General features: G+C 39.0%; 1 protein-coding gene across 1 annotated transcript in view; it reads left to right on the top strand.

Annotated features, from left to right (window-relative positions):
* The first annotated feature begins 2196 nt into the window (after positions 1–2196).
* The window catches only part of LOC125465430 (ubiquitin-conjugating enzyme E2 E1), a 102937-nt gene continuing 82167 nt past the window's right edge, over positions 2197–22966 (top strand). Inside the window, exons 1-2 of the mRNA XM_048558950.2 lie at positions 2197–3045; positions 3600–3650. Of these exons, the coding sequence (XP_048414907.1) occupies positions 2816–3045; positions 3600–3650 (281 nt within the window). The 5' untranslated portion in view covers positions 2197–2815. The remainder of the gene's footprint in view (positions 3046–3599; positions 3651–22966) is intronic.

The following is a 22966-nucleotide window of genomic DNA, read 5'->3' as shown; positions in this document are numbered from 1 at the left end:
TCACCAAACTAGGTGACATCATCAGTGGACCCTCCAATGAAGTGGTGTTATTCTACTCCACTTGAAATTTATACTGTTTGTTCCATTACGGTGAGCAGTGTCATTTCTGGTTTTGGTCTGTATGGGTTTACTTACCATAATGGACCAAACAGTATAAATTAAGTGGAGTAGAATAACACTGCTTCATTGGAACCTCCACTGATGATGTCACCTTATATGGTGATGAAATGTCTGAATAAGAATAAGCTAGCTCGACAAACAAGTCAACAACCTCCTCCACAGCCGGAGTTATGGATCTTTGCCAAAACTTTAATCTTAACTTTACTATTGAAAGACATAGCTCTAATGTTCATGCTATGTCCCCTACACCTAAGCATCCTAAATAACTGCAGTATTTTCTATCTATCTTATCAGCTCTCCTTCATATCTCTCAAAATTGGCAGTCTTCATTTCCTACATTATAAATAACTTGGTTTGAGAAAGTGTTTTGTTTAAGTCACCCTGTAATCTTCTTATTCCCAAGAAACAAAATTATGATATGTGCAATATAATACTTGGAGTTTAGACATAATTCTGTCAATTCCATGCTGTCATACCTCCAGGACCAATGTATCATTTCCTAAGGTGTTCCCTACAACTGAAATTAGTTCTCCAGGTGTGTGGTATAACTCAGACTCTGTACACCTGCATGGTAATTTTTAACCGTTGTACTCTTCTAGTCCTCTAGACACAACGGCCCATATTCCATGTTATGTTCTTACCTATGATATTTTAAAACCTATATACATTGACCTGCAAGTCTCCCTGAACTGTCACAGTTCCTAGCTTTTCATCACTTAGAAAGTACTTTGATTTATTCTGTTTAGATTTAAATTGAGTGAGTTTGTATTTCCCTACACTGAAATCCATTTGTCACAGTTTTGGATATTCCCTTGATATTCAGTATCTCTTCATAGTTCTGTACTTCCATTTATGTGGCTTCCGGTTTGACACCTTTTAGCTACCAGCAAACTTGGATATATAGCTGTCCATGCCATCAAAGTATTGTAATTAATAAAATATAGCTAATAGTTAAGCCCCAACAGAGATCTGTAAGACATCAGTCGTCATATCCATCAATTAAAAGGTACCTGTCTATTTTCCCTGTTCGGTAATATAATAACAAAGTCAATAATATTGCTTTCAATTACACAAACCTGAATTTTTGATAAGTCTCTAATGAGAGGCTTTATGAACTTCCAAAAGACACTTGATATAAATTACATTCATAGACATTCCTCAGACTAGCATTTCAAACACGCTTTAAAAAAAATTCAGGTTTGTCAGAAATAACCTGCCCTTCACAACCCAAGTTGGCCCATTCTGATTCGCTGAAAGTTTAAGGTGCTCAGTTACTCTCTACTTTTAATATAGACTTTAAAAGTTTCACAAATTGGTTCACATGCTTGGGTTTCCTTTCTTAAATAACCAAGTGGTCTGGAGTTTTCCCAATCTACATGAATTGTTCAGTTGCGAGAATGAGAGGGGAACAGAGTTTGGGCATTAAGGATTCTCTCCTTCCTGCAAAACCATGGGATGAAAGTCACTTAGTCTGGAGCATTTGGCATTGTTTTTAGGTTTATTACATTTATCAGTACTATAATTTTGCTTATGTCAATTTCGAAGAAGAGAATGAGTATTCCCTCTAGTATCCTAATGAATGTTGTCCCTTCACCAACATATTGCAAACAAATTATCTGGTTAATATTGCCCTGCAGTTTGTAAATTGGCAACCGCCATTTCATACGTTATAAACTACTTCGATTGATCGAGTGGTTTGGGTGTCTTTGAGATCCTGAAAGACCACATCAAGAGTTTTTAGACAAGAAAGGAAAAAAAAACTAAACTTCCTTGGAATATCAAACATGTCTGAAAACGTCTTCACTTCATTCAACAAATTATCCGTGTTGTCTTTTAAAAACATTTAAGTGTTTAAATACAAAGTTCATGAGCAATAGAATAAAAATGTCAGTGAAACCTAATGAACCAAGTCAATTAATCCGAAAATAGACAAACAATGTGCCTAGAAGTGTGTGAGTACAACTTTCTATGTAGTTACCAGACCTTGTAACAATCCCAAAGAAGCCCTGTCTCCTCCCTGCATTTGTGGTTGGTCTACTTCCGTTCCTTTCCCTGTCCGAGTGAGACACGCGTCTGACATTGTACCAGCCCTGGCAACCGGCAGGTCGGCGACAATCGCTGTCCAGATTACCAGAGAAGCAAAAGTGTAAAAAGAATCCAACAAAGAGGGAAAATAAAGTAAAAGGAGGACAGAAACACACAGCGAAAAGTATAACAAATACAAAAGTCAACATCTGACAGCAGGTTCATTCTTCAAGTCCATATGGTGCAACACTTGTTTTTTTCCACAGATTGTACAAAGTGTGGCATCCTGTCTGTTTTGTTATTGTTGTGAGGATAGTCCCCTCAATCACTCCAGAGCTGGAGCAGCTCCAGCTGATAGTGCGCAGCCGATGACGGGATATTGCTCGGTGAGTGAGTGTCAGTCAGTGCGTTGTTGCTGTGAGTGTTACACTACATCAGATACACTGTGACTCACTCTTACTGACATTGTATCCTCACCTCTCTCTATACTCTTATCTCTTCAGGTGTCCGCTTTCCTTTTTAATTATGTTAAGTTCTATGTCTTGATTCTCCATCTTTTCCGTTGTTGTCGGTGTGTTGTGTGTTTGTTTGGGAGGTGGGAGGGGAGCAGAGAGTGAGACACTGTCGTGCTTCAACGCAGTCAGTGTGTGACAGCGAGCCAGCGGTGGAGATGTCGGATGACGACTCGAGGGCCAGCACCAGCTCCTCCTCGTCTTCAAGTTCTTCACAAGCAGCTGAGAAAGAGACGAGAAACAACAACGACAGCATCACCGGCGGCGGCAGCAGCGATAACAACGGCGGCGGCGGGGGTGGTAGCGGCGGAGGGAGCAAGAGGAAAAGAGAAGCGAAGAACAACACCATGAGCAAGAACCCCAAACTGCTCACCACCAGCGCCAAGAGGTGAGTGCGGATGGCGGGGGGGTGGGCACGAGCTCCGGCCGTTGGTCTGGGGTGGGGGGGGGGGGGGGGGGGGAGAGATCATGGGGCTCCTGCTTTGCTTCTCTTCCCCTTCCCCCTTCCCCCCACCCTCCGGGGTTTCCTCCTTTCTCTCACCCGCGACACGCCAGACTTCTTTAACACCAGAGGCTCATTTGCATATTAGCTAAGATCATTTTGTACAAAAAAACAGGGCCGAGTTCTGACTCCATTGCCCCGGGTTTGCATTTCTGACGCCAACTACTTTCCACTGGGCCGGCTTGTGCGGACTCTGCTCGCCGGAGGAGTGCGGCAATCGAGTTGGAAATTTTTCACTGTATTAGCTTCTTGGAGCTGTGAGAGGCGGCCATGTTTTTCCCCCCCTCTCGCTTTCTCGTACAGGCTGAGGGTCAACGTCTTTGCTTTATTTTATTTCCCTAACTTTTTGAAGTCGTGAAATTTCGGAGAATGTGTTGGGAATGTGGCATTCTTAGTTATGCCGTGAGTTTTTAAAATGGTCAATGTTTTATGTTTGACAGAATCCAGAAGGAGCTGGCTGACATCACGTTGGATCCACCACCGAACTGCAGGTTAGTTATTTCTCATAAAATAAATGGTCTGCTTTAATATCTGCGTTAAAAGGGCGATGATAACTGGGCGTGCGATTTTTGTTTTATTTTAAAAATCTGGTTAATGAGTTAAAAGAGTAGTGATTGTTGTATTGAAACAGAAATTGGGATTCAGGCCAATTTTCTATTTGCAGAATCAAATAGAAGTTAAACGTCAGTACTTTAAACTGAAGTTTCTCTAATAAGTTTCAGTTTGGAAGCTTGAAAATTTCCTCCACGTTGAGGGGATTCCCATCAGTACTAAACTTCCTGGAAGATTCTTGTCCATCTGCATTTGGGCTGTTTCACAATTGTGATTTTTTGGGGGGGGGGAGGTACTGGGGTTACTGAAGTGTTCTGGTTGTGTATGTAATAGACGTGCTCATTTTTGATAAGTAAATGTTATGTCCTTCACAGACACCGCAAATGCGAGTAATTTGACTTTAAATGATTTTAATCAGTGCTGATAAGATGGTGACAAGTTCCTATCCAGTGGACAATTTTAAGCCTCACCTTTTCTTTTCAAAACAAAACTCCTTAAATTTTTTTTAACTGCTTTTGCAAGACCAGAATAAGGTCTGCCTACAATTAATTAGTGTACAAAATGTGAGATAGTGATTGGGATGTTGTCACATTTTAGGACAAAATGAGATTTGCAGTTATGATGTCTTCTGGGTTGTAGTTCGTTCTTGTTTTCTTAATGAGAACAAAAATGGCACTCAGTACCTATGTTGTGAAAAACATTTAAAAGTCATTTCCACTTAGTTGGATCACTTCCTGTTCGAGAAACTCTTTCACTTCGCTTATAACTTGAGCATTTATTTAAAACACCACCCTTCTTGGATATTAGTCATTGATTCGTTTGTATATTTGCCCAAGATAGAGCCTACAGTTATGTTGCACATGAAAATTCTTGTGTTTTATGAAGGAGACAATTGGAACAACTCCATGAACTTCGAGTCCAGAAATAAGTTTTCGGGTATTAATTAGATTTCAGAAATGATATTGGCATGTGATGTACTCTGCGCTGTTGGTATTCCATCACAAATTGTGTATGTTTTCTCTCTAATGAGATAGTAAATGGATAAGTGAGTTTAAAACCTGTAACTTAATCAATCCATGTGATAGCATAAGCTGTGAATAAATGGGTGACAGAATCTCAAAATTACTGAAATACTGCACAAAGCTTGAGTTATAACTAAGAAATTTTGAATAATGTTTGAAATGCACTGGAGTGAATGAATGTACAACATAGGCATACTAGCTTTGGCCATAATAGTGTTTTTAGATACAACTCTGAGGTAAACCTGCTTTCGGTATGTATGTGCTCTGGCATCGCAGGCATTGATGTCTGGTTTTGCGGATAGGTGCGCTTGGTTTTGATTTCTCCCATTTAAAACAAACTACTCGGTAATGATATAGGGGTTGGGCAGAAATATGGAAGGTTGAGTTAACCTAACCCTGACATGGAGGGGAAAATGGTTTCCTTAGATGTGTTGAGAGAGTTTGCTGCATTGATAACCTATTGCTGCGATAGCACAGGCCTGCGGGATTATTCTTAACGCCTTTCTCTGACATTTGAATGAAAAAAATTGTATGACATTACTCTCTGTGAGGCAGCCAGATTGGATGCCATGGAACAGAAAGCAACTTTAGTGCGTTATCTAAATTTTGAGCAGGCAGATCAGTTGGATTTCCCTTGAGCTGGATCAGTTTGACACAGTCCTTAAGGTAAGCATAGATCTTCCTATTTAACTGCACCCCAGTATGCTTGATTTCTTTTTCTTCTGTGGGCATATGTGCAAACGTGGACTCTGGCATGGAGCTGTTCTAGCTATGGCATTGAAGTAAATCTGAACCTACAGGACTAAGACAGAACTTTTCATGCAGCACCTGCTGAATATTTTGCAAACTGAGATGTGTGTAGTTACTGATTATCAGTCCACTGAAATGATGGCTTTGAGGGACATCACTGTCTATTCATCATTCTTGATGGACTCTGAAAGAAGAATGAAGAAGATTTTAGAGCAAGTTAAGTACAAGGTTTCAAAGATAGTAGGAACTGCAGATGCTGGAGAATCTGAGATAACAAGGTTTAGAGCTGGATGAACACAGCAGGCCAAGCAGCATCAGAAGAGCAGGAAGGCTGATGTCTCGGGCCTAGACCCTTTTTTCTGAAGAAGGGTCTAGGCCTGAGATGTCAGCTTATCTGCTCCTCTGCTGCTTGGCCTGCAGTGTTCATCCAGCTCTACCCCTTGTTATCTAAGTACAAGGTTTGTTTGCTATTTGCCACGGAATTATGCAACATACTGCATATATGATGCAGGACGCGAAATTTATTTTTAAGTATCTTAGACTGCTCGTTCTGTGTAACGCCACGGAAAGAGCATAAAGATAGTTCCTTGCTGATGGCTGTCACTGTAATATTTTCAGTTTGATGGATTTTGGTTTAGTGCCCAATATTTTTGAGGAAATTCAATGGTGTCATTAACTAAAACTTTTTCGATTGTGTACCTGCAGTTTTTAATTCTATCTAGCCAAATCAAAATGCCTGGAAACAACCTTGAAATTGCCAGAGATCTATGAATTTTTCACTGAGCTATTTCTTTGGCTGTTAACTGACAACTTATACAGTAAATGTTCTAAAACTCCTCAAAGTAGCATCAGGAAGAATATGCTGACATTGGAGTGAGGTGCAACACATTAACCAGAATGACGCCAAGAGTAAAGCAGTTAAATCATGAGCATAGGTTGCCTGAAGAAAAGTTGTAATCCTTTGAACATGGAAGATTCAGGATTGATCTAGTTGAGGTGTTTAGGATGATGAACTGATTTAGATAGTGTGGCACTAATTACCTTATTTTCTTTGGTGATGGTTTTCAGAAAAACAAGCCAGAGCTTTAAAATCTTAGGTAGGCCGTTTGGAGGTGATGTCAGAAAACACCTTTTCATGTGAAGTCTTGTAGAAAACTTGAAAATTTCTCTTCTTAAGGTGAGGTCACTTGAAAATTTTTGACTTTTTTTCTGTTAACCAAGGACATTTTCTGTATTACAGAACTAAGGTAGCTGGGTTGTTAAGACGGATCAACCATGATCAAATTGTATGGTAGTATAAGCTTGAGACATTGAATGGCTTACGTCTTGTGTGTCTCTATTTCACATGTCCAACAAGAAGATTCTTATTTCAATTATTATTCACCCCCACATTGCTGAATTTGGCTAAATTATCCATTTAAATCACAATCACAAATGTTTTATTCCATTTAAAGCTCTCATTTGAACTTACCTGATCTCTTACACTTTGCATTTCATGTGATGAAGATATTTGAATTCTATTGGATGAACTACAGGAGTTCCGCTATAACACGATAGATGTATTCCTGTGAAATGATGCATTATAGAAAATCACACTATAGAAATAACGGGGCCTATGGGAGTTGGTGAGTTGGGGTAGATCAACAAAAAAAAGTCACTCCAAGTGATTCATCACTCAAAAGCGTAATACATAAGAGAGCGCAGTTGTTGAACAAATGTTTAATGCACATAATGAAATAACAGTAAATTTACTGCCTTAGCTTGAAAAAATGTCAAGATGACTTCATGGGGGAGGAGGTTCTGAGGTAGCTGTGTTGTTAATGCAGGAGCTGAGGGTTGCCGTCATTACTGCTGCCGTCTCCGCCCCCTTCAGATGCAGTTTTATTTGCAGTGTTAGGGTGAAGGATAGTTAATCCAGAAGTGGGTAGTTGTCCATCGTCTTCTGACTATTTTCTTGGGGCTTGGCTTAAAAAAAGATATCCAGCTTTTGCTGCCTTACCCCTGTTCTTTGTTCGTCATGAACTGCTACCCTGCTGTGTTTTGCATTGTAGTCATTGTCCTCTAATCATTGCAACTGCTTCTCAATTTCCCCCAGGATAAAGAGAAAACCGAAGTGGAAAGCTGTCATGGTGCTGCATCCTGGATTTCACCTTCATATCCAGCTTCCACTTCCCCCTCAGTGACAAGTTGGTAAAGATCAGAAATACAGAGGTCTTTATTGTGGGACTCAAGCAGTTCTTCAACACCCTCGCTCTCCACTTCTTTAATCCAGCTTGCTTTGCAAGATCAACACAATGTTCTTTAATTTTTGGGAACTCCTCTGGATCAAAGTTTTTTTAAAACGTGAGAGAAGTTTCTGCCAAACTGCATGCGAGCAGCCCTTACTGACATCACCCCAGGCCTCCATGATAATGTCAGTTGCATTCTTGATGTTAAAGCTCGAACAAATTGAAGAACACTGCCCTTCTCTCCCTCAGTGATTGAAGTCAGCCTCTTAAATGTGGATCTTACATAATAAGCTTTAAAAGTTGCTCTTGCACTGTGGTCCATGGGTTGAAGGAGAGGTGTTGTGTTGGGGCTAGAAATATCACTTTGTTTTCAGAAAGCTCACCAGTGGCCTGAAGATAGCTTTGCAGATTATCCAGGATGAGGAAAATCTTGAAATCACATTTCTTTTTCCTGCAATACTTCATAGAAAACATGAATAATAAAGTCAGAAAAAATTTGCCCAGTCACGCAACCGCTTTTGCTTGACCTAAAGTAGATGCCTAGAGTCGAATTAAGGTAACCTTTCAAGGCTCGTGGGTTGGCAGATTGGTGCACGATCAGAGGCTTAAGCTTTAAGTCTCCACTTGCACTTGTCCACAGCAGCACAGTCGTATGATTCTTTGCCACCTTAAGGCCTGGAGCATGTGCTTCATTCGTAGAAATGTAGGTTCTTGCTGGTATTTCCTTCATGTATAAACTTGTCTCATCCAAATTGAAAACTTGATCTAAGTTGTAGCCGCCTTCGTCAGTTAGTTTTTTTTAAAAACTATGGGAGGCAATGCGATTGCCTGCTCCTTGTCTGCATTGACAGCTTTGCCACATAACTTCACATTATGAAAATCTTAACTGTTCTTAAAACCAGTGAGCCAGCCGCTGCTAGCACTAAAGGCACACGTCTGCAGGATCTTTGATAACAAAGTGTGGAGCTGGATGAACACAGCAGGCCAAGCAGCATCCGAGGAGCACAAAAGCTGACGTTTTGGGCCTAGACCCTTCATCAGTTCCCATTATCTCTGCAGGATCTTTGGCTTGTTTTGTTAGATCCTCATAAATTGATAAGGTTCTCTCTTTCATGTTGAGAAGGATGGCCACAGATTGCTTCTTAGTTTGCTGTTCTATCTACAAACTTAGCTGCTTAATCTCCTCAAGTTCCTTTGTCTGTGACCTGTTAGATTTGCTAGCTCTTAGACTTGTTCCAGTAATACTGCTTGCTTTAATCTTTTCTGCATTGTCTCTAATGGTGCATAAGGTAGGCTCCTTCATTCCCGTTTGCGCAAGCAATATCATTTTTTTCTCATTCCGCTCAAAATGTTTTATCACATGTAACTTCTTTTCCAGTGTTATAGCCTTTCTCTTACACACGCCACCTGCAATTTTATCACTAGGATGTTTCTTATTATCATTCTTGTCACTTTGTCTTTGCCTTTTGTGGGTAACACAGCTGAATTGTACAGTACATTTCACAGCGTGAGGATCCTTGATGTCAATGCAGTGACTCTCTTGGGTGCATGCTCAGGACAAAGCCCGCAATCCGATCATGTGACGTCGACATTGGAATTGTGTTGTGGCTGAGACAAAGTTTGTGTTTTTCAAATACTGTTTCCCCTATTCGTCAGTCACATTATAGGCAATTCGTGTTGCCGTACAACTCCCTCCACCCGGTACTGTTTAATTCATAAAGCCCTTCTATTTCTAACTTTTGATATCAGCTTCCATATCTTTCTGAAAACATTGAATTGATAGCATTAAACAGTTACAGCCTGACCTTTATTAACAAGTACAAAAATATTAACGATGAGATCTAGCTTTTCATTTTTGTTTTCAATTTTTATTAAAACTTTCATTTTGTTTTACAACAAAAGTAAATTGCCTCCAACTCAAGGTTGATTTTCATTCTCCAATCAACAATGTTTACAACAGCAAAGATATTCACCTTATTAAGGTAAAGTAAAACTGGTAAAACAAACTACTGGTTGGAGTTTATTACTGTGTCAATATTAGTCTGACCACTGTTAATGTCCATCTTTTTTAATCACTTAACTTCTTGTAGACTGGGCTACTGCTGCAATCTTGGTGATAATTTTGGGGCTTTACCACTTGCGTAATGACTGAAAGTATTGACTGGTATACTTTAAGCCATAAAGATCAGACAAATTCAGTTTTGATCTGAGGCTTGTGCTGAGTTAACTGGTTTGAACTGAGATAGGGTAATGTGCAAGAAACAACCTTTGTCCCCCAAACTAGTTGTAGTGGGAAATAGAGCTGAGCGTCTTACTGCACATTCGTTATTCTGTAATCTACATTAAAGGCTCATATTTGAGGATGAGATTGGATGTCTTCTAGTACAAATTGTCCATTCATATAATATCTGGATCTGCATGAAGAATGACCAGTTAAGATAAAAACGAAAGAACTGCAGATGCTGTAAATCAGGAACAAAAACAAAGTTGCTGGAAAAGCTCAGCTGGTCTGGCAGCATCTGTGAAGGAAACACCTGTTCTGAGGAAGAGTCACTGGACCCAGAACATGGACTGTTTTTTTCCTTCACATGCTCCTAGACCTGCTGAGCTTTTCCAGCAACTTTGTTTTTGTGACCAGGTAAGATGCATTGTATCAGTAATAGTATCCCAGGTGAAATGCCATTTTGCAGGTGTAGTGCTGAAAAATAATTATTTTTAATAAAGAAGCTGCTTGATATTCAGTTTTGATTAATAGAATTATAACACTGTGTAGACTGGTGACTTTAAGAGCAGTAAGGTTTTCAAGAGGGAGTTAAAGACAAATTACTGATGTGAAAGGAAACATTGAAAAATAAAATGGAGTCTGAAAATCTTGCTAGTGCCTGAGCGCTCGTCAAACAAGGTCAGACTGTAAGCCAGTTCAAGCTGTAAATTTTATTAGAATTTGCATGCAGAAATTTACAAGCTTGCATTGGCAGTCACAAATATGAGGGCTTTAAGAGGTGAGAAAGTTGAATAAAACCTAAATATTTCCATCATATGATAGGTACATGAAATCAAGTAAGTCTTTGGAGTAGAATTTTAAATGCAGAAAGAAAAACTGAAATAGAGTTATAAGGGATTATGTAGCAAACTTCAGTGAGTCATGATTAATAGTTCAATTGAATTAATAGAATAAGCTTCTCCTTTTGAAATACCAATACTTAATTTCTGATTGGATTGGTTCTAACAGTGGAAGCTAATAAAGTTACCCTGTAGATTTTTGTGCACTGAGTGAATCACCCAGGCTTTACTAAAAATTTCTGTTTTTGGTCAGTGTCTGAGTTATTTAAGCGGAACATTAGATTTTGCTGCTTCTAAGATGTTTTTTTCATTTTTTCATTGAGGAAAGTGTCAGTTTATTATGATTTATGGTGCTTAGGCGTTTATGGCAACATGTCAAGCCAACTGTATAAAACATTCCCATTTCTCATCTTCAAATGAAATGTTTTGTTTGTGTTTGTGTTTTTGTTTTTACCTTCAGGCTTTGTTGGATATTGTGTTTGTGAATGAGCTTTGAAATATTTATTTATTTGGATTTTTTAAAAAAAAAACAGACTTAGATGCCATTTCACTTCCACTAGTTGCAACCTTTTGAGATAAGGACTTCACGGTGAGTGAGTTCATTCCCTCCTCTATCAAACCAACTGGAGCAATCTTCCTAATACTGCATAGAAATGTGACTTCTGTGAATCGAGTACTGAACAGTTTTGATTAGAATGTAAATCAATCTGTAATAATGTCATTGTGGCTGTGAAGAAGTGTGATTGGTAGTCAGATTGATAGGGCAAAAGTTGAAGCACTTGCTCTGCTGCTGTTGACTATCTAGCTAAGATATCTGCAACCTCAAGGCCCGTTCTGTCTGGAATCACATTGAAACTTCTTAAGAAAAGTTCTACCCCAGCTAATCAGTGGGTTAATTCACCATCTGGCATGATAGAGTGTTCGGGGAGTTACCTAATCTTAAATTGTTTGTCACAGATTTATGCTGAGTTTAGTCTATTCTTTGTTTTTGATTCCTCATTGAAAACTTACTTGAATGATATGCAGTCTGATGAAAATGTGTAGCCAACCACAGTCCCCTCAATCAGAACAGGCAAGAGAAAACATAGGTGGAAAAAATTAAGTTGTGGGAAATTCAGGTTAGGCGGCATCTGTGAAGATAGAAACAGAATTAACATTTTTAGAGTCCAAAGTGTCTCTTCTTGGGAACAGAGTAAATATGGAACTGGAGGTTGCCATTGACTTATGTTTATGCATTGTCAGCATTCAAATTGTTGGATATCATTCAAACTTGATTTTTGTAATCTGTATTCTTTATAGATTGCAGCCTGTAGATTACTCCCAGATGTCTCTTCCCCACACCACCCCCCACCCCCCAGCCCTCGGAAGAGGATTTTTACTGTCTGAAGTTCTACTTATTGTATCGCCTGTTTCATATAGTTTTCAGGTAATAGTGATAGCAGTTAAAGGATTGAAAGCACACCGAGAAAGAGTGCAACTGCAGCACCTATTTGGAGTTATCTTTTAGCTTTGTGTGGATGGGAGGTTTTGATTATTTTGAGTTACGTGTTGCTGAATAATTCTGAAATGCTTCAAATGAAACAAGAATTGTTTAGCATGGATTAGTGGTTGGGAAGAAAAGTGCTTTTGATTTGCTGTAAAAGTCTCCTGTGCCGAAGCCTGAGGTGCAATGGTACTTTATTATGATTTGTCCTTTGAAAGGTGGTTTCTGTATCATATCTACTTGTTTTAGGGTATTGGTGTTAAATGGGAAATTTGTTGCTGCCTACAACAGCTGGTAAATTATTTGCACCATATTTTGGTTTTTAAAAAATTTTAAATTTAAAACTAGTATGGCTGAAATTGAGTGTAGATTACACCAAATTAAGGTTGTTACCACACTCCAATCATGCAGCCTATGTATGTATTTCTTCACGCCTTTGTTTAAAGTAACTGTAAGTGCAATAAATTGAAGCATTATAGTTCAATTTTTTTTATTCTTTGGTCATGCTGACTGCGCGTAATTAATGCTTTCTGTAATTCCAAATATCCAGCATAGCTTAATGAAAGTTGAGGTTCAATTTTTTTTTCTCAGTTGCCATTTTAGTAAAATGACGGTTTTTCAGAACTATTGCCTGAAACATTTTGTTTTTAAAAGCATAGTTCATATTTGCCTTTTATTACAACTCCCTGTAGTGACTGATGATGGGGTGTGGTACTTAACTCAACTCAAAAGACCATTTTTTGTGTTTCAAAATGAGTGTTGGTCATATTCTGTAGCAAGTATCACAGCAACGTCTGATCCTGCCCACATCAGAACGCATTGACTTTTTAACCAGATGTGATTGACTTTTTTCTTTAAACCCTCCTTAGCATGAAACAGAGATTGACAGACTGTAGCCTGCCTTTGCATGAAATCTACTTCTACAACAATAATGAAATCTGACTGAGACTGATTCAAAGACTTTTCTTGTCAGAGTGGCTTATTCAGTAGCATGTCTAGTGATACTGTTTCAAAGATGAATGCCATATGATAACATAGGTCCTGAAATATCTATAAATGTTGAAGCTGTATTAAACTCCGTGTATTCATACACTATTATAGCTCTGAATCTTTTGTATTAACTGCTCCTTTTCAAAATAACACTGGCTGTTTATTGATTGTTAGCCCCAATGCTAAGTAGTGCTGTGCAGTTTTGCTTGTAGATCTAGAATTTTACCTGAGCTCATTGGTAACGTTCCTTTAACTTTCCATTTGCTTAGCTGCCTAACTGAACACATTTTAAAAGAAACTTTTCTTGCTCACAGCCTGCCTATTCTTTGTGCCCGATAATTCTGCAGCCATTCGACTTAGCTGGAACATTAATTAGTAAGCTTCAAACCAACAGCATCAAGGTGGTGATGTTTCAGTAATACGCAAATTTGTTAACTAATACAATTTTTGATCCAGTATCTGCCTATTGTAAGTTAGAAAGCAAAGTTTATTAATTGATAACAAATTAGGGAGAGCTGCAGTAAGAGACAATTAAAGCAAGTATTTCTTCGTTATTGCTGTGCGCAGTGGGTTCCCAGTGCTGCATGTTAATGCATGTGTCTGTGTGACAGCTTATCATAAGCAAATTGTTTACTTTGGAGTTAACAGCTGACTCAGATCAGGGATTGGTGGAATGAATACCTCTGGTCCAGTAGAAAAATCACTTTCGTTGCCTTGGTACAAATGACCAAAGCAATTGTCCATCTTGTGGTGCCACTATGGGCCATTTATGAACATATGAAAAACTAAATATAATAAATACAATTTTATTGCCACTTGGCATTCATCTCCCCCCTCCCTGCCATAATGTTTAACTGCCTCCACTTATGAACTCTCACTTAGAGTTAGCCTATATAATAATACAAGGCTACCTACCTAAGGTTTCTGTCAAATGAAGGACCTATAATAGCAGATTAGTAGTGAGTTACAAGGGTGTGATTTTAGTTGTGTATTTTAGTGACATGCAATCATGTGTGAGAAACGGCATTTAATTTGAGATCGTAGCAATTGTTACTTTATGTAAATATGTTCCACGGCAGATAATATGTAATGTACACAATTTGATGTCTTTGTTTCCATATTTTGTTGTTAAACGTTGCAAAATTCAGTCATTTAAGGTTTACATTAGGTGTCACCGCAGAAATGTCATTTGGATATACTGTTGTATCTCCTGTGATTGCAATTGAGGCTAGGTTTCTCTCCAGGGTAATTAAATGGAAGGGTGGTGTGTGACGAACAAGAATCGAAGTTCAAATCGGCTATGATTTTGTGGAATAACTGAGCTAGTGAGAGAGGCTACATGGCCCATTCATATTCCTAAACTAATTGTACAGTGTGCTTTTGTTTCTTGGTTCATTGCAATTTAGAGGCCTAAGCAAAATCTCCAGCAATGAAAAATACACTTTCTGCTTTTATTTTATGGTCGTACTCATTATTGCCAGTTACATTATCGTACATGCAAAGTAATTTAGTTTGCATATTCAGTTAGTGTTTTTGTTAATATCTATAGATAAGTGGAGCAGTACCTATTTGCTGTTTCTATGTTGGTTGATAGTCCCCTGTTTGATTGGAATGTTCAAATAAGGTTGAAAGGGATTGAAATATTGCTTTAAGATTGCATGATTTAAATGTGGATAATTCCATATGAAGACAAATGCTGATTAAAATAGTGATTTAGTTAATGCCTTATTCCATACAGTGCTGAACATAAATCATCACTTCTGATATTTGGAGAATCTTATTTGCAACAAACCTTTGGTTTGGATTAATCTAGAATGGGTTCAGATTCAAAATTGCATATTGGGATTTGGTAGTTTTTATGCATATATGCAATTCTAAAATTTCAATTTTAGTCTTGAATGGTTTGCAAATTATGAAACATTGGCTCGAGAATATCTTCACAAAATATAATTAGTTACAAAATAAATTCTTCTTTCAGGCACCTTTGTTGCCATTTTTGTTTGACTTCAGTTGAATCTAATAAATAGGTGTGTCAGGCTATCTGATGCATACATTGTGAAGTTTAGAAGAAATTTTGTAAGAAATAATGCACTTGATTTCAAAGCCTAACTCTTGATTAAAAGAGGGAAACTAGAATTGGTTTTCATGTAACTTCAAACATAATTTTACAATACAGGATTTAAACCACAATTTTTAAAAACCAAAAGAACTACGGATGTTGTAAATCAGGAAGAAATACAGAAATTGCTGGAAAAACTCAGCAGGTCTGGGAGTATCTGGGGAAAACAAAACAGGGTTAACATTTTGCATCCAGGCAGTTCCGAAGAAGGGTCGCCGGACCCGAAACATTAACCCTGTTTGTTTTTCCCCCACAGATGCTGCCAGACCTGTTGAGCTTTTCCAGCAACTTCTGTTTTTCTTCAGAATTTAAATCTCAGTTGGTTTACGTTGAGATTATGATGTCACAGTAGTGTTTGTTTGTGCTTTCAGATTGTGGTAGTGTTCGGTGTTTGGTAAAAGGGCATTCACACAGATAATAAATGGGAACTGCAAGTGGAAAACACTGCTGCTAAGTGCCGTATGTGTAAATAAGTCAAATAAATTAGCCATGATGTATTTCCAGATCTGTAAATAAATCTGTAAATATAAGCATTCTTTTTTCATATATTATGACAGAGTTGTTATGAAGGAAGCCATTTGGCCATTATCTGCCATTATCTGCACCAGCTTCTTGAGAGTGTGTCATTACCAAGGGCCAGTATCCTTGTTTAGCATTCACACTAATCTTGAGCTTTTGGTCAAATAGAATAAGTATGGTAAAATATGGAATTGAGAAAAGGTTGAAGTGTTGACCACTCCATTTGAAGTCTGCTGTGTTGGCATTGTTAACTATCCTAACATTGGTAGATGAACAGTATCTACTTTATATTACCATGTGATCTGAAAAAAGATCAATAGTTTAATTTTAATTCTGATGAACTTAAGCCCAGAATGAAATGGCACCTACAGTTGCTACTTCTGATGAATGGGTTTGCATGTATAAACTTTTCACCTAAAGTTGAAGTATGATTTTTAAAAAATAATGTACTTGGGGATTCTTGATTCATTCTTTTGTACTGATTACAATTTAAGATTAACTTCTAATTAAAGTGTTTCTGTCTACCAGTTTTATTTACGTATTTTAAAGCACAACTGAATTATGAAATTTGTCAATTCAGAAAATTAGATTGCATAATAATTTATGCAATGAATTGGAAAAATCTTGTGTAATCAATCATTCTTTTAAAGGCAGCATTAACGGAAGCCTGAGTTGCCTGACTATACTCTTCACTTTGGGATAAGGTAGAACTTGTGTAAAGGGCTAAGAAGCATAATTGAAGGAGAGGGAGTAGGAGAAATGAAGTACTTCAACCAGAAATCAGACAAGTTTACAATAAGGACGTTTTAGAGTTCCTCAATATGTTTAGCGTTTGAAAGGGGAGGGATTACGAAAGTATCTTGTTCTGATTTATTATCTAATGATTTTTGCTGGAATGTATGCTTATCTGGATGTCAGGTGAAAAGTGAATGGGATTTTGTTTGTGTTGCCATAAATAACCTACATATTGTCCACATTGACTATTGAACAATATTGAATTATGTTAATTGTGTCAAGCAACTATGGTCTGCTGGCACCAGGAAAACTGCATGTGCCTCCATATTTTATGGGAGGGGAAACAATGGACTATAAAAGTTCATTGACAAAAAAAAATCATTATGGAGTCGATCTCTGCAAAATTGATTAATATAGTAAATATGCATTTGTTGTCAGCCTGTTTTGCCTTCTAATAAATACTGCTGTACTTGGAAGTATTAATGCTTTGATACTTTAATTTGTTAATAGCTTAAGGTTATCTCAGTTTGTATTTCAGAAACAGTGTGTGCACTTTGCTGGAGTGGTTTCATTAGAGTAGAAGTTATGAGTAGGTTGTGGGATGTGAAATTGGGATTGCAAGCTGGAACTTCGTTCTGGTATCTGGAATGGAAATGTTGATTTAACATCAACTCTAAGGGTCCTTTTTTAAAACCTGTCCTCTTTTCAGCTTGTGGGCATGGTCGAATCCATTGAGTTCTGAGGCCTGATTGCTGACACCAATAATCTGAAACTTGTAGGTATCCTACTAAAATATCGTTAAGAGTAAATGTATTCCTTAAGTCCCACGAGCTTACCCTACCATTCAGTAAGATCATGACTGATCATTTGCTTTGAATTCCACATTCCAGTCTATCTCTGACAACTACTGATTCTTCTCAAGAGCCTAGGCACCTCTACCTAGAAAAAACTTGTATGATCCTGCTTTGTGAGGTAGATTCTAAAGTTGCATAACCCTTTGGCGGGGAGGGGGGTAGGAGAAGGTGGATGGTGGGGAGGAATCAGCTGGTCTCTGCCCTAAACGGGCAACACCTAATTTTTAAAAAGTGCCCCTAGTCCTAGACTCCTCCACAAGAGGAAACATTGTTTCCATGTGCATCTTGTCAACACCACTCAGGATCATATATATTTCAGTCAAGTCATGCTGTGGAGATGCTGGTGTTGGACTGGGGTAGTCCAAGTCAGAAGTTGCATGACACCAGGCTTTATTCCAATAGGTTTATTAAAATCACAGACTTTCAGAGCACTACTCCTTCATTAGGTGATGTAGAGAGGGGCGTGTAGGTAGAGAGATAATGCCAAGATTAAGCTGTTAGTTACCTGGAATAAAGATAAAGCATATAAAGTGCCGAAGGGCAGTGGGAAGCCTACCAAGACCAATACAGGCCAACAGAAAAAGGGAGAAGATTAAATATGAGGGTAAGCTAGCCACTAACATAATATAAAATAAAATTGCAGGCTTTTTTAAACATATATAGGGCAAAAGTGGACATTGGGCTACTGAAAATGGCAAGTAGTAATGTGGAATAAAGAAGCAACGGAGGAACTGGACAAATACTTTGTGTCAGTCTTCACTGTGGAAGACACAAATAACATCCCAAAAAAAGAGTTGGGGAGCAAAGGCGAATATGGTGGTCATGACCAAGGAGGAACTGCTAGAAAGACTGGAAATGTCTGAAGGTGGCTGAATGACCTGGACCAGATGGGCGACTCCCCTGTGTTCTGAAAAAGATAGCTGAAGAGATAGTGGAGGTATTAGTGTTGATCTTTCAGGAATCACTGGAATCAGGTTGGCGGGGTGTCCTCAGAGGACTGGAAAATCACTAATGTGATCCCTCGTTTAAGAAAGGAGTAAGGCAAAAGATGGGAAATTTACAGGCTGATTAGCCTGACCTCAGTTGTTGGTAAGATTTTGGAGTCCATTTGTGAAGGATGAGATTTCTGAATACTTGGAAGTGCATGATAAAACGGGGCAAAGTCAGCATGGTTTCATCAAGGTGGAGCCATACCTGACAAATCTGTTAGAATTCTTTCAGGAGGTAACAAGCAGATTAGACCAAGGAGAGCCAGTGGATGTTATCTACTTGGACTTCCAGAAGGCCTTTCCTTCGACAGGCTGCTGGACAGGAGGTCGCTGAGTAAGATCAGAGCCCATGGAGTTAGAGACAAGATATTTGAATGGATAGAAGATTGGCTCTCTGGCAGAAAGCAGAGTGTGTGGATAAAAGGGCCTTTCTTGAGGTGGTAGCCAGTGACTGGTGTTCCATAAGGGTAAATGTTGGGACCACAATTTTTCATTTTATAGGTTAATGATCTCAATGAAAGAACTGAGGGCAATCTGGCTGTTTGCGGATGATACAAAGGTAGGTGGAGGGACAGGTAATATTGAGGAGACAGGGATGGGTTGCTGCTGAAGGATTTAGACTGGTTAGGAGAGTGGGCAAAGATGTGGCAGATGGAATACAATGTGGGAAAGTGTGAGGTTGTGCACTCTGGTAAGAAGAATAGAAGTATAGACCATTTTCTAAATGGAGAGAAAATTCAGAAACCTGAAGTGCAAAGGGACTTGGGAGACCTAGTCCAGGATTCTCTTAAGGTTAACTTGCAGTTTGAGTTGGTAGTTAGGATGGAAAATAAAATGGGTTGGCACTTACTTCAAGAAGGCTGGAATATAGAAGTAGGGATGTACTCTATAAGGCTTTATATGATTCTAGTCAGACCACATTTAGAATATTATGAGCAATTTTGTCCCATATCTCCGGAAGGATATACCAGCCCTGGAGCGGGTCTAGAGGAGGTTCACGAGAATGGTCCCAAGAATGAAAGACTTAACATATAAAGAACTTTGAAGACTCTGGGTTTGTACTCCATGGGGTTTAGCAGGATTGGTGGGGGGGCATTGGGATCTGATTTGAAAAATTGCAGAATACTGAATGGTCTGGATAGAGTGGTTGTTGGAAAGATTTCTCCATTAGCAGGAGAGACTGAGACTGGAGGGCACAATGTTAGAGTAAAGGGAAGACCCTATAGAACGGAGATGAGGAGAACAACTTCAGCCAGAGACTGGTGAATCTTCAGAATTCATTGCCACAGAAGGCTGTGGATGTCATTGAGTATATTTAAGACAAGGATAGATAGGTTCTTGATTGTTAAGACGATCAAAGGTTACGGGGAGAAAGCGGGAGAATGAGATTAAGAAACATATCAGCCATGATTTGAATGGCACAGCAGACTCGATGGTCTGAATGGCCTAATTTCTGCTCCAGTGTCCTGTGACCTTAAAGACGCTCTTGATTACTAGCAAAGACATGTTCTTTAGTCTGTCAACATTGTACTCTCTATTTGTGCTCATTGGTTGAAATTTAAACTGTTGAAACTAGAATTTATCTTACCATTATCGCTCCATCTGTATAGTCTGTACTGGTGCGCGCCTCTCCACTTTGTCAGGTAAAGGAACAGCATACCAAAAGCTTATGTTTTACAATAAACCTGTTGGGCTGTAACCTGGTGTCATGTGACTTCTGACTCAGTCAAGGCAGCACAAACTCTTCTAGACCATGGTGGAAACAAGTCCAGCCTTCCAACCTATCCATATAAGACAACCTGCTTATTTCAGGCATCATTCTGGTTAAATCTTCAGAATAATCTCAAATAAACTTTTATGTTCTTCAGTTAAGTAGAAACACCAAAACTGCACATACATGTAGTCTCACTCATGCCCTGTGTAACTGACATGGGCATCATTGGCTGGCCAACATTTATTGACTATCAATAGTTGCCTAGGGATAACTGCTGCAATCCACGTGCTGTAGGGATTGCAGTATATTTCCAAGTCAGCATGGTAAGCAGTTTGGAGGGGAGCTGCAGGTGGTTGTGTTTCCATGTATTTGCTGCTCTTGTCCTTCTTGATGGAAGAAGTCACAAGTTTGGAAGGTGTGGTCCAAGGATCTTTTGGTTTTCTGTTTAAATCATACTCCTGTTATTTTTATTCTTTCTGCCAAAATGAAATATGTCATTAATTCTCTACATTATAGTACAGGTGTCAGATTTTTTGCCTACTCACTCAACCTATCTATGAAGGGTCTAGGCTCGAAGCGTCAACTTTCCTGCTCCTATGATGCTGCTTGGCCAGCTGTGTTTATCCAGCTCTACACCATGTTATTTATAACCTTATTATGTTGTCTTCACAACCTATTTTCCAACCCAACTTGATGTCATCTGCAAATTTAGCTACAATGTCTTGTCTCCCTGCATCTAAGTCATTGATGTAAATTGTAAAAGGCTAAGGGCTAAACACCGACTGTTGCAAGATTCCATTTTTTGTAATCATAAAGATAAAGACTTATTCTATGCAATTGTTTGCTTTAGTTCCTCCAGTTTTGTGCTTTCCTTAACAATTTCAGATAACCCTCCAGAGGTAGTTCCTGCCCTTAGTCTTTTTCTTCATTGTAGGAATATACTTACCTTGTGAGTTCTGCAATATCTCTTGTTTTCTACCAGCTAGCCAGACAACTGTCTATGTTAGAATGTTAACCCTGACACTATGAGCTCCTACTTTGCACATAACTCTTGCGTTAGCTTTTTCAAATGCCATCCGGAGGCTCCCCTTTAACCACTGTGAACTCTAATAAATTGTTGAACGTGATTTCCCTTTCACAAAACCATGCTGACTTTTCCCACTTGTCTTGAATTTTCTTAAGTGCTCAACTGTAACTTTAATAATGAGATCTAACCAAAACAACTTGTCTATTGTTTAGAAAAGCACAAACCAGAAATTACTGGTGAAACTTAGTACATCTGGTAGCATCGGTGGAGAAAAAGCAGAGTAATGTTTCAGATGCAGTGGATCTTCAGAACAGATAACTGGGGAAGTTGGTGAGAAAGATTGAGGCAGATGGATATAGAGGGAACCAAGAGGGTCAAGAAAGAAAAACCTTTAGGGGTGGGGAGTAGGATTAATATGGTAAGCCAGAGAAGAAGAGCTTGAAAGGTGGTAATGGGGGCTGTGACTGGGTGAGAATGATTTGCCAGTGCTGACAGGATTTGGAATGTCAAAGTAAGTCATAGAAATGGAAGGAGGTTTTCATGCTTTTAAAAGTATTAAACTCAATACTGAGTCTGGAAAGCTGTAATATCCCTTAATCAGAAGATGACGTAATGCTCTTCCAGCTTGCATGAAGTTTTGCTGGAACCACTGCAGCAGGTTTTGGCCAGAAAACCTGTGTTGAAGTGGCAGGCAGCTGGAACTTTGGTTCACTTTTGCAGACAGTGTAGGTGTTCCAGAAAGTGATCACTCAACCTGTGCTTTTGCTTCCCCAACGTAGAAGAGATTGCGTTGTGAGCAGCGAACAGAACAGTCTAAGTTGAGTGATGTTCGGTAAGTTGCTGCTCCACCCGAAGTGTATGTTTTGGGCCCAGATTAATGAGGGAGGAGGTAAATGGCCAAGGTTGCACCTTATGTAATTACATGGGTAGGTTTTGGGAGTGGAGAAGGACTGGACCAAGGTATTGTGGAGGGAACAGCCCCTGCAGAATGATGAGGGAGGGAAGGGGAATGTCTGTGTGGAGTGGCAGAAATGGTGGCTTTTGATCCTTTTGGATGTAGAATGTGAGAACTGGAGAGTTCATATTGTGGGAATGGAGAGAAGGGTTGAGGCCATAAGTGTAGGAAATGCTCAGACATGGCTCAGAGGCTTGTCAAACACATTAGCATGTCAGACAGATGCGGTGGAGAATAGAATAGAGCCCTTACCGGAAGCAGGGTGACAAGGTTAGTGGGTTTGCACTGAATATTGGCGGCTAGCAAATCTCCAGAAATGGGAACACCAGTATCATGGAATGGAATGGGGGAGTCAGAGATGGATCAATTGAAGGTGAGAGCAGGATGGAAACTGAAAGCAAAATTTTTTTTTAAAATTCTAATTCGAGCCCAGAGGGAGAAGTGGCATCTAAGATGTCATCTGTTCTCCGAAAAAAAAGTTGTGGAGAATGACCTGAGTCGGACTGGAATCGGAAAAGTTCCACATACCCTACGGAGAGACAGACATGACTGGGTCCTATAAGAGTACCAGTGTATATATGCTGTAGTTTGCACTACACCTTATGGTTTATGGTTTATAGTTTCCTATTTTCTGCATTCTTCCCTCCTTGAATTTAGGAGATGTTTACTACTGTTCAATCTAGTGAATTTTGGTAAATTTACCGTCAAAACTTTCTCAGTAGCTACCTCTTGAGACATAAGGATGGGATTCATTAGGACTTGTTAGTCCAGTGTTTGCTCCATCAACTCCCCTAGTGATCTTAATTT

The sequence above is a fragment of the Stegostoma tigrinum genome, chromosome 2 (assembly GCF_030684315.1).
Source record: "Stegostoma tigrinum isolate sSteTig4 chromosome 2, sSteTig4.hap1, whole genome shotgun sequence".
NCBI lineage: Eukaryota > Metazoa > Chordata > Chondrichthyes > Orectolobiformes > Stegostomatidae > Stegostoma > Stegostoma tigrinum.
The sequence above is the reverse complement of the archived record's forward strand: the minus strand, read 5'-3'. Positions and strand labels throughout refer to the sequence as shown.